A 16,828-nucleotide genomic window follows, 5' to 3' on the forward strand; every position below is an offset into this window, starting at 1 on the left:
AAACTTTTAGTTTCTCCTCTCTGTGATAAACTGCTGATAAATATGAGAGCTGACACTCTGATCACCTGTGAGACGCCAGAACACTCGGTGAAATAGATTGATTGTACACCCTATGGCCAGTGGGGGGCGCTGGTAGGGCCAACTGGACCTCAGCACCACTGTAACCTTTAAGCACTCCTTTGCACGCACACACACACACACACACACAGCAGTGTACGGGTTTAACTTCACTGCAGTGAATGGCTGAGTGCAAAACGAGTTCACCTGAGAATCTTCAGGTGAGCCTGAGGAGCTGAGGACTGGAAGAAGAGACGGGGACTGCGAAACATCGAGGCTCACACCTTTTCATCTGAGCGGAGATGAAACAGCTTTGTGCTGCTGTGTGATGTTCATGAAAACATTTGAAGCTCTCTGAATAATAATTTAAATTTTTTTTTTTTTTTTGCCTGTTCCATTTGGCTCTTTTGCATCAGAATTGTTGTCTAAAGGCAAAGAAAGATGCCCAACGGATTTACTTTACCAAACTGACCATCCCAGCCTTGCCGTAATGGTCCATTTGATTCACCTTTTATTGTTTATTTTATTTTCACTTACTGAATACGGGACAGACTTGACTGGGGGAAAGAAGGGGAGAAAGAAAGAGGGAAAGAGAAACAGCTGAGAAGAGGGACGGGGGAGAAGGGCAAAAGACAAAAACCAACAGAACGGGCAGAGAAAAAAAAAATGCATATATCAATCACCTGGATCACCTGCTGAGAAAGAAAAAAGAAAACAAGCAGAAGAGAACAAGAGTAATAGAATAAACAACATCACAATGATATATGGGAATATGACAGTAAATACTAAATATTAAACATTATTGTGCAGCACATAAGATCAACAGAACACAGTGTGCTTTGAGGTAGGAGCCAAAAAGGGTGTAGTTTGTGGGTGTGATCACCCGTGTGTACACCTGTGAGCATGGACGCGCTTGTTTTTTGTTTTTTAAAAGGTTCCTTCATGTAATGATCTGCTAGAGGGTGTGGGGGGGCCACAGCCCCGTCCTCCAGGGCATGAAGCAGGTATGGAGGAGATCAAAACTCCAGACATCCAGAGGCCCCCAGAACACAAGAGACCAAGGAAGACCAACAGAGGGGCAGCCGCGCCACTGTCCCAGAAAGAGCTGAGGAGAGTCCCAGATGAGGGCTCACTCAGCAGCCGCCAAGGAGTGAGCCGGTGTGTACCTAGACGCCCATCCCCGGACACAAAGAACCACCAACGCACCGATGTCTGAGGGAGTCCGCCACTGGCAGGGGAAGTGGTGGTGGGGGGAGATAGGCCTCCAAACCTTGGAGGGCCTGAGATGTCCCCAGAGAGGTGGCGCCTGACACCCAACCTGACATATAGACACAGACATACAGGCACACACAGATACAAACATCCATTCCCCCCCTCATGCTCTCATATGTACTTACTCCACACTCAACCAACGTGGAGACAGACATAAAGAGACGCTGTACACACGATCACACTCCCCAAGCGTACTCTACAAACCGGGTCTAGGTACCCTTGCCCCTGGAGGGGGGAACTGCACCCAGACCCAGGTGGTGTTTAAATTTTTTAACAGAGCGGAGGAGGCGGAGTCTTTGACGTCAGTTACGTGTTGAAACAGGGGCGATTCTAGGATCAGAGCTTTGGGGGTGCTGAGCACCCAGAGAGCTGCCCAGCCAGGCAAGATAAACCCCGTCTCTGTCAGTCCCTGCATCCTTAAACGTTGTCCAGAGTTGTCTCTGAATGTCTCCTTGGTGCATTTAAACCCCTGTTCCTCCCTGTGCTCATCGTCTGTTGTCTTCGTCTCCATTATCAGTCATCATAATTTTACCATCTCTGTGCAAGTCTGCAAATTTCTTTATTAAATCATAAGATTCTTAAATTCATCAAGTCTCTCTGTGCCTGGGTCCTCGTCACAAAACATGACATCACTGTTTTGTACATTTGAACACAATTTAATCCACATCTGTGAAAGAAAAGAAAAACACTTTTTTGAAAAGTCTGTAACAAAACCATCAAATCTGATAAAGGTTATTTAAATGCTGCTAAAGAAGAATGGATTGGAATAGAAAACATACATATGCTAACCTTAGTTACTGGGAGAATAATGAACGATGCTCACAGTGAGTAAGAAGTAAACTGAGTGCATTTTTTGGACAGAGATTCACTTTTAATGTGTGTGTATAATATAATACAGATACATAAAAAACGCTCCCAAAACAGAATAAATTATTACAAAATATTAATAAAAACTATAAAAATAGAGGCAACTTTGCCTGTGGTAGAATGTATACAATGTATGAAAAAATCTTTACTGCAGATGCTAATTTTACTAATTTAATAAGACTAATTTTGTGTTGTAAGATTTATGACTTTCATGCTTTCATGGTGGTGCTTGGGACAGCTTGACCTTTTCTCAGGTGGTCCACACTGTAACAAGTGTGAGAAACACTGATAAGTGTCTGTGTGCTTTTGGAAAACATTTAAAGCTGCTGTACAGAATCTTTGAAACAAGCTTAAAACACTTTTAGAAACAGAGCATCTGCTTCTCTTTACAGCTGCTCCCTCCACCAGGGCTGTTTGGCTCTTTCTGATAGTGAGCACATGTGATGCACGTACTGCAGCAGTCATGCAGACAACTGGACGGTCCAAAGGTTGGCCAACCTGTTACTGGCTGAGGTTTTAGCAGAGCTGTGGCTGAACCACATACAAATATATCATGAATTTCAATCTCCCCGATCAATGATAATGTTATGTTGGGATGTTGTTAAAGAGGCTCAAAGTGTTTCAGCCCAGTTTGTTTAGCAGATTCTGTTTAGTAGCTTTAATACAGGGAGGACACAACTTCCAGACTGTGAGTAAAATCAGGTTTTTCTCTTTGTCAGTTTCACAGTTTCTGCCTGTCACTGCTCCCTGTCTGTTTGCTTACCTGGTTCTTCCTGACCTTGTACTTTCTCCTCACGTTCCCGCTTTGGACTGACAATCGAACACAAATAGATTCAATTAGATGAAAAATTACATTAATATGAAAAAAATACTTTTAAGATCACTAATGAAAAAGTCCTATCGCAGTGTACTTTAAACCAAAAGGCAAATAACCAAACCACACGAACATCTAATAAAAGATATAAATATTGAAACACTGATCCAACATTATTCTTGATTGAGGGATCATTTGATTTTACACTTTTACCTGAATGTGGCTCTTTTTTTTGAAAAAAAACTTCCTTATATCCATTATGAACCTGGCTGTCTGTACACACACACACACACACACACACACACACACACACACACACACACACACACACACACACACACACACACACACACACACACACACACACACACACACACACACACACAACAGGAGTTATAAGGTTAATGGGCATCCAGTCAGTTAGTATCCATTTCAAACAGGACAGTGGTAACAACAGCAGGCTGCAGACAATTTTAAGTTTTAGGTTTTAAACAGGCTGTATACATTTCAATGGGAGCAACAGGACGGTCAAATGTTGCTGATTTTACTACAGAGCAGGACGGATTGTAGGGCAGCAAACATCGCCGAAAAACACATTTCCAACACTGCAGGTTACCTGGTGTAATGTTTTTCAGCTAAAAAGAAACATGTTCTGACTCCTACCAACTATATAAAGAGTAACTGAAGGTTAAATGCAGCTAATATGTCCTGTTTTAAGCCAGGCACTTACACCTCCGCTCCGCTGCGTCTCAGCCACCATCGCTCTGGCAGCAACGGCGCTAGAGCCAGAGCAGGGGAGAGCTGGAACAAACCATTTTATCTATATTTTTGTTGTTAAAATGTAACGTCTCAAACAAGTACAGTACTGTATGCTTTTTATATTTTTAGTAGTGTGTCACACAAACAGCAAATATTGTCAAAAAAAAAAAAAGAAATGCTTAAGGTGCTTAAGCACCCCCAAAAATGGGCTAAAATCGGCCCTGTGTTGAAATGACCCTGCTGGGGGGATTTCTGTGATGGTTTGAGGCGCTGCAATGGCCGTTCACCGCCTCAGGGGGCGCTGCTCAGACACGGTGAGAGAACCGAGGAGCGCAGAGGAAGAAGAGAAGCAGCGGCTGAGACGATGGCCGGACTCTATCAATGGACCCGAGCTGGACTTAAAACATAATTTCACGCGCACTGAGCCATCACCAGGTAAGAAGAGCTTACCTGGGAACACCTGGACATGTTAGCACACCGGCTGGGCTCACCTGTCCCCGCACCGCTACTAATGTTAGCTTAGCACGGAGCTTTAAAAGGGGACTGCGCGCAGGCAGCAACAGTTGGCCTGCTAATGCTAAGCTAAGCTAGGCTAATAGGCTGCAGCTAATAGAGCCGCTCGGTCAGCTGACTAACGGCCTGGTGACGGTCAGCTGACTAGAGGACCAAAGCAAATATGGGGAACAGCGGCCTCAGAGCTAGAATAGGGTCACTGGGACAGCTGACGGTCAGCCATCAAATGGCCTGTTAGTTTAATGCCAGGCTAACAGCTGATTTCTGGTCCCGATGACCTCTGACCCCGGGAGGTCACGCCTGTACAGCTCAAGTGGTCTGAGGTGGGGCTACAAAGATAAACGTGTGGGTGTTTTGAAGGTGTCTCACCTGACTTGAAACCAGTTCAACGCACTCAGGTTGCCCCTATCAGGCCCCTGACGTGATCAGTCACAGGGGCGTGGTTATCAAACTGAGCGGACAGGGGTTGTCAAACTTACAACACACACACCTGTCCTGGTGACTCACTCCGCTTTTTTATTATTTCTTCTCTGTAAATCACCTGTTAATGATTGATCACGTGCAGACTTCGCCCCTCATGTGAATGCCTGGCCAGATTTATTGATGATGTGAGGAGCGCACCTCCCAGGGATCAGGGACACAAACCACACCCACCCCAGCATCACACCTGCTGTGTGACTGAGCTTGTTTTATAGAGGGCAGTCTCTCTGATCAATAACTGATTATTTGATATGGCTGAAGCTCAGAGACTTGCTCAGGTGCGCTCTCACCTGTAACTGTTTCAGACAGTCTCTCTCCTCGGCTGTGACGTGAGCGAGCTGCACGCTTCCTGTGGTCGGCGAGTGTAGACGTAGACAGAAAATAGTTCCTCCTGCTCAGAGGAAGGTTTGTTATGTCTTTGTTGAGCAGCAGAGCAGTGATTGATTGATCCTGATTGGGATCTGTTTTACTCTGACGCTGAAAAGCAAAGATCTGCAAATTAGCACTTCCTGTTTCGTAATGCATGATCGATCAGCAGATTGATCAGTTGATGATGTTGTCTGATGGTTGTGAACATGCCGTCATTCCTGTGACCGGTGCCTAGCTCGCCACACAACCCCCCCTCGCCGCTGACTCATTGACCAATCAGCTAAACTGACAACACACAGCCTGACCTTTGACCTCTCTGTCTTTCAGTGCCAGAGGGTGGAGCTAACTGGCAGCCATGATGGAGGATGCTGAGCTGGATCTTTCCCCCGCCCACTCGGATCAGAACAGCCCCTCGCCCTCCATCTCCTCCTCGCCCTCGCTGTCTCTTCCCTCCACGCCGTCCTCTTCCTGCGGCCCCCCACAGGCTACTACCCCTCCCCTGGGCGTGATCAACGAGGGAGTGGCTGAGCTCAGCCTGGTGATTGATGCCGAGGTAGCCCAGCGGGCGTGTCAGGAAGTGCTGCAGAAGGTGAAGCTGCGTCAGGTGGATTCCGACAGCACCTTATCACAGAGCGAGGAGGGACCAGATGCGCCGCCGTCCGACCCAGAGGGCCCGGCGCCAGGCTCAGTCAAGAGCGCGCGGCGGCGGCAGAGACACAACCCCTCCAAACAGTCGTGGCTGCTGCGCCTGTTCGAGTCCAAGCTGTTTGACGTCTCCATGGCGATCTCCTACCTGCACAACTCTAAGGAGCCTGGCGTGCAGGCCTACATCGGTAACCGCCTGTTCAGCTTCCCGCACGAGGAGGTCGACTTCTACCTGCCGCAGCTGCTCAACATGTACATCCACATGGACGAGGACGTCGGTGACGCCATCAAACCCTATGTGGTGGGTGTGGCCAGGCGTTACGGGGCGTTTGTTGGTGGATGGTAACGGTGTCGTTTGGTTTCTAAGCTTCTCTGAGCGTCTCCTACTGAGTCAGGTGACCACCAGGTGGGGTGTAGCGTTAACCAAATCTTGTCCTAAACTCAGAGCTGCCAGTGCTCCGAGTGCAGTGAGCGTCGAAACTGCGGGACAGACTGAGTGCTGTACCTTAGATTACTGTACCTTAGATTACTGTACCTTAGATTACTGTACCTTAGATTACCGTACTTTAGTTTACCGTACCTTAGATTACTGTACCTTAGATTACCGTACTTTAGTTTACCGTACCTTAGATTACTGTACCTTAGATTACTGTACCTTAGATTACTGTACCTTAGATTACCGTACATTTGATTACTGTACCCCTTGGGGCGATCGTGGCTCAAGAGTTGGGAGTTCGTCTTGTAATCGGAAGGTTGCCGGTTCGAGCCCTGGCTTGGACAGTCTCGGTCGTTGTGTCCTTGGGCAAGACACTTCACCCGTTGCCTACTGGTGGTGGTCAGAGGGCCCGGTGGCGCCAGTGTCCGGCAGCCTCGCCTCTGTCAGTGCGCCCCAGGGTGGCTGTGGCTACAACGTAGCTGCCATCACCAGTGTGTGAATGAGTGTGTGAATGGATGTGTAAAGTGCTTTGGGGTCCTTAGGGACTAGTAAAGCGCTATATAAATACAGGCCATTTACCATTTTACCATTTAGATTACTGTACCTTAGATTACCGTACAATTAGATGTACTGGTACTTTAGATACTGTACTTTTAGATTACCGTACATTAATTACTGTACCATAGATTACTGTACCTTAGATTACCGTTACATAGATTACTGTACCTTAGATTACATTACCTTAGATTACTGTACCATAGAATTACTGTACTTAGATACGTACATTAGATTACCTGTACTTAGATACCGTACTTAGTTACTGTACCTTAGATTACCGTACAAGTACTGTTTAGATTACTGTACCTTAGATTACCGTACATTAGATTACTACTTAGATTACTGTACCTAGATTACCGTACCTTAGATTACTGTACATAGATTACGTACATAGATACGTACTAGATTACCTTAGATTACCGTACTAGATTACTGTACTTAGATTACTGTACTTAGATTACCGTACATAGATACCGTGTACCTTAGATTACTGTACATTAGATTACCGTACCTTAGATTACCGTACATTAGATTGCTGTACCTTAGATTACCGTACATTAGATTACCGTACATTAGATTACCGTACATTAGATTACCGTACCTTAGATTACCGTACATTAGATTACTGTACCTTAGATTACTGTACCTTAGATTACCGTACATTAGATTACCGTACATTAGATTACCGTACCTTAGATTACCGTACATTAGATTACCGTACCTTAGATTACCGTACATTAGATTACTGTACATTAGATTACTGTACTTAGATTACTGTACCTTAGATTACTGTACTTAGATTACCGTACTTAGATTACTGTACCTTAGATTACTGTACTTAGATTACTGTACATTAGATTACTGTACTTAGATTACCGTACCTTTGATTACTGTACCTTAGATTACTGTACCTTAGATTACCGTACCTTAGATTACCGTACCTTAGATTACCGTACCTTAGATTACTGTACCTTAGATTACTGTACCTTAGATTACTGTACCTTAGATTACCGTACCTTAGATTACCGTACATTCGATTACTGTACATTCGATTACGTACATTCGATTACCGTACATTAGATTACTGTACCTTAGATTACTGTACATTAGATTACTGTACTTAGATTACTGTACATTAGATTACTGTACCTTAGATTACCGTACATTTGATTACCGTACCTTAGATTACCGTACATTCGATTACCGTACTTTAGATTACCGTACATTAGATTACCGTACCTTAGATTACCGTACCTTAGATTACCGTACATTAGATTACTGTACCTTAGATTACCGTACCTTAGATTACTGTACCTTAGATTACCGTACATTAGATTACCGTACCTTAGATTACTGTACCTTAGATTACTGTACCTTAGATTACTGTACCTTAGATTACTGTACCTTAGATTACCGTACATTAGATTACTGTACATTAGATTACTGTACTTTAGATTACTGTACCTTAGATTACTGTACCTTAGATTACTGTACCTTAGATTACTGTACCTTAGATTACCGTACATTAGATTACCGTACATTAGATTACTGTACCTTAGATTACTGTACCTTAGATTACTGTACATTAGGGTTACGTGAGATGACTTGTTTTCGTGTCAGTTCTGGTAGACCTGAGGCGCCCCACAGCATGGAGGCGTTCAGCCTCTGCGCCTATGGCCAGGTGACGCTCTGACTGTGGACCAGAACCTGAACGGCACCTGTACCTCACGTTACTGATCACTCACGTTATCAATGCTGTCGATAGATTCTGTATTCCTGCATGGAGGAAACCACGCAGCGTGTTCAGACCAAACATGGCATTTCACCCGTGGAAGGAGGCGGGACCATGTCCATGAAGGCAGGAAATTGTTAAAGTGCTACCCAATCGTTACAGCTGATCACCTGTAGTCAGAAACGGAGGTGGTGCCGAGTGCTGCCGTGTGATTCGCTCTAGGCAGACAGACCAGAAAAGTAAATCTTTAAATCTGAACTCCGAGGTGAAACTTGCCGTTTTGTCTGAACACGCAATCAGAGCAGGGGTTAAAGGTCGATCAGCTGACTGCTTCCTGTGTCCTGCAGGTGCATCGTTGCAGGCAGAGCATCTCCTTCAGCCTGCAGTGTGCCTGGTTGCTCGGCGCTTACTCGTCCGACATGCACATTTCCACGCAGCGCCACTCCCGGGGAACCAAGCTGAGGAAGCTCATCCTGTCCGACGAACTGAAGCCCGCCGGGCCGCGGGTCCGCAGGGACCCCCTCGCCCTGACGCCGTTCTGTCCCGCGGCGCCGCCCACCGTCAGCCCCGGGCCCCTGGGAGGAGATCACAGCCTATCGCCCACAAAGAGGACGCATCAACGCTCCAAGTCGGACGCCACGGTCAGCATCAGCCTGAGCAGCAACCTGAAGAGGACGGCGAGCAATCCGAAGGTGGAAACCAGCCAAGACGAGGTAACAGCCCGCCCTTGGAGGGTGCAGTTAACCCACCAAGGGAGTTTTCCCAGAACACCCTGGCTGCCGATCACTCGCCGCAGCTGGTGGTTCTTTATCTATCAACCGGCTTTTACTGGGTTTTTGATCAGGTTTTGAAGTGAAACGAGTCAGGTGATCGTGCCCTGTGGGAGGTATCTGCAGGTCAGAGTTCATTTGTTCAAACAAATTTCAGCTCTTAACCTCCTATGACCCAAAGTCTCTCATGGCGTGCATTTTTAATCCCTCTTTGCTATTTGAGCTGATTGGGACCCGACAAATGTAGAAACAAAGAATGATCTTTTTACTCTCCGAGAGCAAAATGTAGCATTGTGGTCTAGACAACCCAAAATGTCCACAGATGTGGACCCAGGTCCTAGGAGGTTTCAACAAACAGGAAGCACTCCATCACTGGCCAATCAATGAGCAGATTAGAGACCGGGGCTCCATGTGGCCGAGGACCTGGAGCCAATCGATGTGAAACATCTGGAATCATCCAAACAAACAAACATCCGATCAGTTCAATTCAGCTTTATTTATATAAGAACAGAACCACAGACGCCTCGCAGTGCTTTGTGATGACAAGGATGATGAGGGAGGTTACTCCGTGGAAACATGGCAGCCTGCAGTGTGTCTGCACATGGTGAACATTCAGTTTAAGAGATGAGGTGACGCACCAGGGCGACTCAGGGTGCGGTCTGTTAGACACCAGCGGCGGTACGGATGCTGTCTCCGCCCACTTTTACTGTAACGGTGAGGCAGCCACAGGCGTTTAACACCAGCTGAGCTCAGGTTGTAGCTCATGCGTGTAAAGTGATAAAGGCTCGTCACGGGCCCAGGCAGCGCCGATTTCTGAACGCATCAGGCCGCTGAAGGTTAAACCTCCAGGACAGGTGAGCTTAGAGCGAGCACACCTGTACATGACTCTGACCTCCCGTCCTCTGACCCTCAGGACTGCAGCTCCAGCTCCGACAGTCTGGAGTTCGATTCCCGTCCCGTAAGTTCAGCTGCTTCCTGTTCTGAGCTCCAGGTGCATTGTGGGAAATGAAGTGTGTGGGCTCCTATTCTGGTTCTGGTTCAGTCACAGACGTGTGCTCAAGCAATGACACGTGAGCGTCACGTCTGCGGACTCGGGCTGTACTCCAATCGGGATCTGATCGTCCTCGTGATTCCATCGTTTGTGTGTCAGGTTTGTCTCCACTCACTGCCAGTACTCGGATACACTGATACTTGGATACAGAAAAGGTTTGCTCACAGATGTGAACAGTCTGAGACTTTTGTGAAACTTTGATGTTAACGGAGAGACAGAACGTAAAAGCACGCATCCGTCCTCGGTGGAGAACGCCTTGGTCAGCTGGCTCATATCTCCGGAGGATTCTGGGCTCCTCTCTGCAGAAACTCTGTAGGAGCTTCAGCTCCCTCTACAGAGTTTCTGCAGGGCGGAGGTTGGCAGCTCGGACTCCGCGTGACCCTGATGTGCTTCTTTCTTAGCCCCTGCTTTGTTTTGAGACCTTTCTTCAGCCGTGCTCAGGTTTTCCCGTGTGTGGTCCCATCTGTCGGCTCAGATTTTCCCCCGCCGTGCCTGACGGTGGGGTCGGTCTTTACTGGGTCATGCTCTTTGGGTTTGGGTTTAGAAGCTTTCAGCTGCCTTCAGATCATTGACAGGCTCCTCCCACCGATGGTCTCGTGTCCCCTTCAGGCTGCGATCATGTGACCCACTGTGATCTGTGGGAGGCGGGCTGGTTATAAGGATCAGTTTGTAACTTTTGTGTTTTTCTGGGTTTTGTTGGTCAATTTTGTGTCTCCGTTAAAACAAAAGTGCTCTAAAAACGAGACTGTTCACTTCAGCGAGCAGACTGAACACTTGAGGCGGGGTCAGGTGATTGTGACCTCGGCCTTCATGTTTGAGCTCGCTCGCTTTATCTGAACCTGACACACAAACATCAAACCTTCACCTCTCTCTCTCTCGCTCTGAGTTGGTCTGCTGTGACAGGCAGAGCCGTAAGCCCCTCCCCCTCGCCCTCTGACTGTGTGTGTCTCGCCTGCAGCCGGTGCGCCTGGCCCCTCAGAGGGAGTTCATCAAGTCTCTGATGGGCATCGGGAAGCGTCTCGCCACGCTGCCCACCAAAGAGCAGAAGACGCAGCGTTTGATCTCCGAGCTGTCGCTGCTCAACCACAAGCTGCCGGCCCGCGTATGGCTGCCGACCTCCGCCTTCGACCACCACGTGGTGCGAGTGCCGCACACTCAGGCCGTGGTGCTCAACTCTAAAGACAAGGTGAGAGTTCACAGCGCCGCCCGCGGAAGGCTGACCGCCGGCGGCAGCCCAGGTGAAACGCCTGTCAGATAACGTCCTGTTACCCATGACCTCATCAGTCATGTGACCTATATCCTCCCCTCAGGCGCCGTACCTGATCTATGTGGAGGTTCTGGAGTGTGAGAACTTTGAGACGTCCAGCGTTCCCATTCGGATCCCAGAGAACCGGATCAGGAGCACGCGTTCTGTGGAGAACCTGCCAGACTGCGGCATGACGCCGGAACAGCGAGCCGGCAGCTTCTCGGTCGTTCCGAACTATGACAACGACGACGAGGCGTGGTCCGTGGACGACATCGGAGAGCTGCAGGTGGAGGTGAGCATGTGATGTCATAGCCCGGTAGTGAGGTGGTTCCAGAACATGCTGCGACGCAGACGGAGGTGAGGTCTGTGTGATGGCACCGTTACCTGTTATTTGACCTTTGACCTCAGACGCTGTCATGTCACAGCTTCATTAATGATCAGTGAAAAACACGAGTCAGAGCACGCTGCTGCACGCCACACACAACGGTAATAAAGATGGCCGTCACCTTTCTGGGGCGGCATGCGGAAGCTCTCGCCGTCGTCTTGTTCAGCCGCAGCTCCTTCTCTGACACTGTTAGGAATCTGGGTGCGCTACTTGACAGCTCATTTAAACTTGATAAACAAGTGTCTGCTGTCGTCAGATCCAGTTTTTACCAACTTCGCCTTATTTCTAAGGCCAAACACTACATCCCGCACAATGACCTGGAAAAGCTCATCCATGCCTTTGTAACATCAAGGCTAGATTATTGTAATTCACTTTATTATGGTCTCCACTCTACCCTTCTACATAGATTACAGACAGTCCAGAATGCCGCTGCACGCATTCTAACTAAAACTAAGAAGTTTGCTCACATCACTCCCGTCCTTGCTGATCTGCACTGGTTGCCTGTGAAATTTCGTATTCAATTTAAAATTCTGTTGCTTACTTTTAAAATTACTAATAACACAGGACCAAGCTATCTTAAGGAACTCTTAAACTCATATGCTCCTGCGAGGGCTTTAAGATCTTCCTCACAGTCATTGTTGGTTCAGCCCAGATCTCGTTTGAAGTCTAGAGGTGATCGAGCGTTTGCTCTAGCTGCACCTGAGCTGTGGAACAATCTCCCGATTGGCATCCGGGCGTCTGACTCTATTCAATCTTTTAAATCACGGCTTAAAACATATTTGTTTGAACTTGCTTTTTCTACCAGTTAAATCCTGGCCTTGTTTGCAGTGAGTTATTCTATTAATTTTTCTGTTTGTCTTGCGTTGTCTATGTTCTCTATCACTGTGTTTGATGGTACAGCTTTACTTTGCTATAGCTGTGTGCTATAGTTTACTCTTATTAGTGGTTTTTACCTGTGAACATAATTCCACACTTATATGACTCTGATGTTATAATGTTAATTGTTTTATTCTTTTATGTAAAGCACTTTGGCATGCCCTTGGCTTTTAAATGTGCTCTATAAATAAAGATTGTTGTTGTTGTTGTTGTTGATCCCAGTACTCGAAGGTTAGCAGCTCAGTCTGCAGAGCAGTTTCCTCGTGGAGACACTGACCACTCCTCCTTCTGTCCCCCCCCCACCCACACACCCACTCTTCATGCTCCTCCCCCTGCAGCTCCCGGAGACTCACACCAACAGCTGTGATAACATCAGCCAGTTCTCGGTGGACAGCATCACCAGCCTGGAGAGCAAAGAGCCCGTGTTCATCGCCGCCGGAGACATCAGGTCAGAGTACACACGGTACTCACACGTACAGAAATATGTTTCCCTCAGTTTACCTGACTCAGACGCAGCGCACCGAGTTAGTACAGCTGCAGGAATGATGCTGTGTGTTTCAGGCGGCGTCTCTCAGAGCAGCTCGCCCAGGCCCCCACCACCTTCAAACGGGACCCTGAGGACCCGTCGGCGGTGGCGTTGAAGGAGCCGTGGGAGGAGAAAGTCAGGTGGGTGCGTCCTAAGGTTTACTGAGCGCGTGCAGTGTGCTCTGGAGATGGTGTTGGTGACGATGACTCCCCGTGCGTCTCCTACAGGAGGATCAGGGAGGGCTCTCCGTACGGACACCTGCCCACCTGGAGGCTCCTGTCTGTCATTGTAAAGTGTGGAGACGACCTGCGGCAGGAGCTGCTCGCTTTCCAGGTGCTGCGGCAGCTGCAGGTAACACCACCTCATCACACGACCTCACACCTGTCCCTCCACCCTTCTTCTTCTCATCATCTCCTCTCTGTGTCATGTGACGGCGCCGCGGACGGCGCGTGCAGTCGATCTGGGAGCAGGAGCGCGTGCCGCTGTGGATCAAGCCGTATAAGATCCTGGTGCTGTCGGCGGACAGCGGCATGATCGAGCCCGTGGTGAACGCCGTGTCACTGCACCAGGTGAAGAAGCAGAGTCAGCTGTCGCTGCTCGACTACTTCCTGCAGGAGCACGGCGCGCCCACCACCGAGGCCTTTCTCACGGCGCAGAGGAACTTCGTGCAGAGCTGCGCCGGCTACAGCCTCATCTGCTACCTGCTGCAGGTCAAAGACAGGTGAGTCTGTGACATCTTCGCGCCTGTGTACGCTGTCCAAGCGCCGCGCTAAATGTGCTCCTCCCTTCTCACAGGCACAACGGGAACATCCTGCTGGACGCCGAAGGCCACATCATCCACATCGACTTCGGCTTCATCCTGTCCAGCTCGCCCAGAAACCTCGGCTTTGAGACGTCCGCCTTCAAGCTAACCGCGGAGTTTGTGGACGTGAGTACAGCCAGGGGGCGGGGCTTCCTGTTAGAGGAGGAGGGCTGAGGGAGGCTTCAGTGGGAGGTTTGAGCCCTTGGTGTGATATGTCAGGTTGTTTTTAACCCCGAGCCTCGTCTGTCAGGTGATGGGCGGGCCTGATGGCGACATGTTTAACTACTACAAGATGCTGATGCTCCAGGGCCTGATCGCAGCCAGGAAGCACATGGAGCGCGTGCTGCAGATTGTGGAGATCATGCAGCAAGGTGAGTTGCCACAGCTCCTCCTGGTGGCGGTTCCCTGCCCCACAGCACTAACTCCGCCCTCTGTACCCCCAGGCTCCCAGCTGCCCTGCTTCCACGGCTCGAGCACCATGCGCGCCCTGAAGGAGCGCTTCCACATGAGCCTGACGGAGGAGCAGCTGCAGCTGCTCATCGATCAGCTGGTGGACGGCTCCATGAGGTCGCTCACCACCAAACTTTACGACGGCTTCCAGTACCTCACCAACGGCATCATGTGACCGCTGTACAGACTGAGGAGCTCTTACGGCTCCGCCCCCCTCCTTTATTTTATTCCAGGTTCTTTTTGTTGTCTCGTCTTCTCCAGGAGTTCAGCTTCCTCTTCGTCTCGTTATGTTTGTCCTCTTCGGTTTTCGTTTTTTTTTTTCTCTTCCATATGTGGACTGATTGGTTGCTCCCGGGACTCTGAGCCAATGAGAGAGCAGCCCACTTTTAGTTGTGACCTGTGAACTGTGAGCAGAGTGGCGCCGTTTCCTGTTTTACCTGTGACGGAGTTTCTTTGAGCCAATTAAAACCAGTCGCTGTTCACCTTTAGCTCCGCCTCCTCTGATCTGATCACATGGTTTCCTTTACTTTGTTTCTGCACACAGTGAGCTGACATCATCCTGTCATATTTCCTCCTACATCAGCTGCTACAGAGAGAGATTTTCAGATCAAAGCAGGAAGTTGTCTGGATTTTAGAAATAAAAGTTTCAGATTTTCTTTGAAGGTGTTTTATTTTTCTGACTCGTACACAAAGGTGGAGAACGTTTATTCAACAGAATCCACAGGTTTGATGCGTGACCTCAGCTGGTGTTCCTGTGGGAATCTACACAACTTCATCCACCCCCAGCAGGTTCTCGAGCTCAGAGTCGACCTGATGGGTCTGAGGTCTGATTTGATTTAAACTTCAGTTTTGGTCTTTAAGAGTCCGTAACGATCAGTGGTTGATTATTCTGACTGTAGAGCAACTGCAGAAATCTTTGATTAATAATTAGTGACCAATCTGTGTGTGTGTGAGAGAACGAACACTTGGACTGTGAGTGTAAAGTGTTTTGTAGCGTTCCACATTCACACAGGATGTGCAGCAGTGTTCAGTCAAAGCTCAGGTCGGTGAAAACTGCACGCACACACGCACACACAGACACACACACACTCGGGATTTAATCTTTTTTGATCCACTTCAACTCTGAGTCTGAGTTGCCGTGGTAACAGATTCTGAACTCCTGCTGGCTACCAGGTGTTCTCTGACTCCTCCCCTCCTGCTGCACCTGAAACAGCTGACTGACTCAGTGATTGATTATCAGCTCAGATCGGTAGTCTCCATCTGTAATCTGATTACATTTAGGGCATCATCACTTTCAATCACTGCAGTCGGATCAGCGATCGTTGCTGCTCCCCGATCGCAGCTTTTCTGTGACAGGAACCTTCATCCGGCCCAACACAGCAGACCTGATCAATCTATCACAGATTCGCTCCGTCCTGTCGCGTCGATTTAAAATCAAATCAGCTTCACGGAGTCGACGTTTATCCTTCGGCGTTGACGAAGCTCATTCAGGACGTTCTGAAAGCGGCTCCATTCATAAAAACAGCCTCCTCGAATAAAAACATTAAAATAGGTTCAATAGGCCTCAATTTAATTTAAAAATGACATCACAAAGCACAGGGCGAGGGGCGGGGCTAACACCTAGACAGGTCACCAGTTTGTACCTCCTCTTTTCCTTCACCGCGATGACGTTTTGATTGAAGGAAGAAGGAGAGCCCTGCACTGAGACGTGAACGACCTGAAGCTCGTCTCCAGTGTAACCATGTGACGCCATGATGAAACTACAATGTGCAGAAAATGAACTACAAAACATGGCCGCCGCGTGCGCTAACCCCGCTGTTTGATCGAGGTCATGACGGCAGACGTGGCTGCGTGTCTCTTATAAACCACAGCACGTGGTTAGATCAACAACATTACAATAACGCGCCCTGTTTATTAAACAAGGCGAGTAAAGAGAATCCAGCTTCTTTCCCTCTGTTTCCCTGCAGGGATCCAGAGGAGGATTTCAGTGAGTGCAGTAAAATCCTCCGTCCTCGCTGATCCCAGCTTACACAGAGCCATAAACACCCTTTGATCAGATCATATAGATCATAATCTTGAGCTCACACAGCGTTCTTCACGCAGCAACAGGAAGTAGTTTTTATTCCATTTATTCGTGGGTCGCTATGAATTATGGGACGTGTTTTCTCCTCCGCTTTCGTAAAGGATGCTCCAGTGTCTCCTCCGCTAAAGGAAACGCTG

The 16,828-nt window shown here is 48.3% G+C and overlaps 1 protein-coding gene across 2 annotated transcripts; it reads left to right on the top strand.

Moving 5' to 3' along the window:
* The first annotated feature begins 4,050 nt into the window (after positions 1 to 4,050).
* On the top strand, positions 4,051 to 15,270 carry pi4kb (phosphatidylinositol 4-kinase, catalytic, beta). Of its 2 annotated transcripts, XM_026185013.1 has the most exons (13): positions 4,051 to 4,204; positions 5,459 to 6,077; positions 8,850 to 9,215; positions 10,186 to 10,230; positions 11,282 to 11,509; positions 11,634 to 11,861; positions 13,169 to 13,278; positions 13,392 to 13,496; positions 13,584 to 13,707; positions 13,812 to 14,077; positions 14,152 to 14,284; positions 14,409 to 14,529; positions 14,602 to 15,270. In XM_026185013.1, exons 2-13 carry the CDS (start codon positions 5,487 to 5,489, stop codon positions 14,781 to 14,783), a joined length of 2,499 nt encoding a protein of 832 aa, XP_026040798.1. In that variant the 5' UTR covers positions 4,051 to 4,204; positions 5,459 to 5,486; the 3' UTR covers positions 14,784 to 15,270. The 2 variants fall into 2 exon arrangements, with proteins under 2 accessions (XP_026040798.1, XP_026040799.1); XM_026185014.1 differs by lacking the exon at positions 10,186 to 10,230 and having other exon boundaries at positions 4,052 to 4,204.
* Positions 15,271 to 16,828: the final 1,558 nt, after the last annotated feature.

The sequence above is a fragment of the Astatotilapia calliptera genome, chromosome 11 (assembly GCF_900246225.1).
Source record: "Astatotilapia calliptera chromosome 11, fAstCal1.2, whole genome shotgun sequence".
Taxonomy (NCBI): Eukaryota; Metazoa; Chordata; class Actinopteri; order Cichliformes; family Cichlidae; genus Astatotilapia; species Astatotilapia calliptera.

What these genes read in the sequence shown, in the direction of transcription:
- pi4kb (XM_026185013.1), top strand. Translation starts at nt 5,487, where the DNA reads ATGATGGAGGATGCTGAGCTGGATCTTTCCCCCGCCCACTCGGATCAG. An exon ending in TCGGAGAGCTGCAGGTGGAG is followed by an intron (nt 11,862 to 13,168) that starts GTGAGCATGTGA and finishes CTCCCCCTGCAG; the next exon opens with CTCCCGGAGACTCACACCAA. An exon ending in TAACCGCGGAGTTTGTGGAC is followed by an intron (nt 14,285 to 14,408) that starts GTGAGTACAGCC and finishes CTCGTCTGTCAG; the next exon opens with GTGATGGGCGGGCCTGATGG.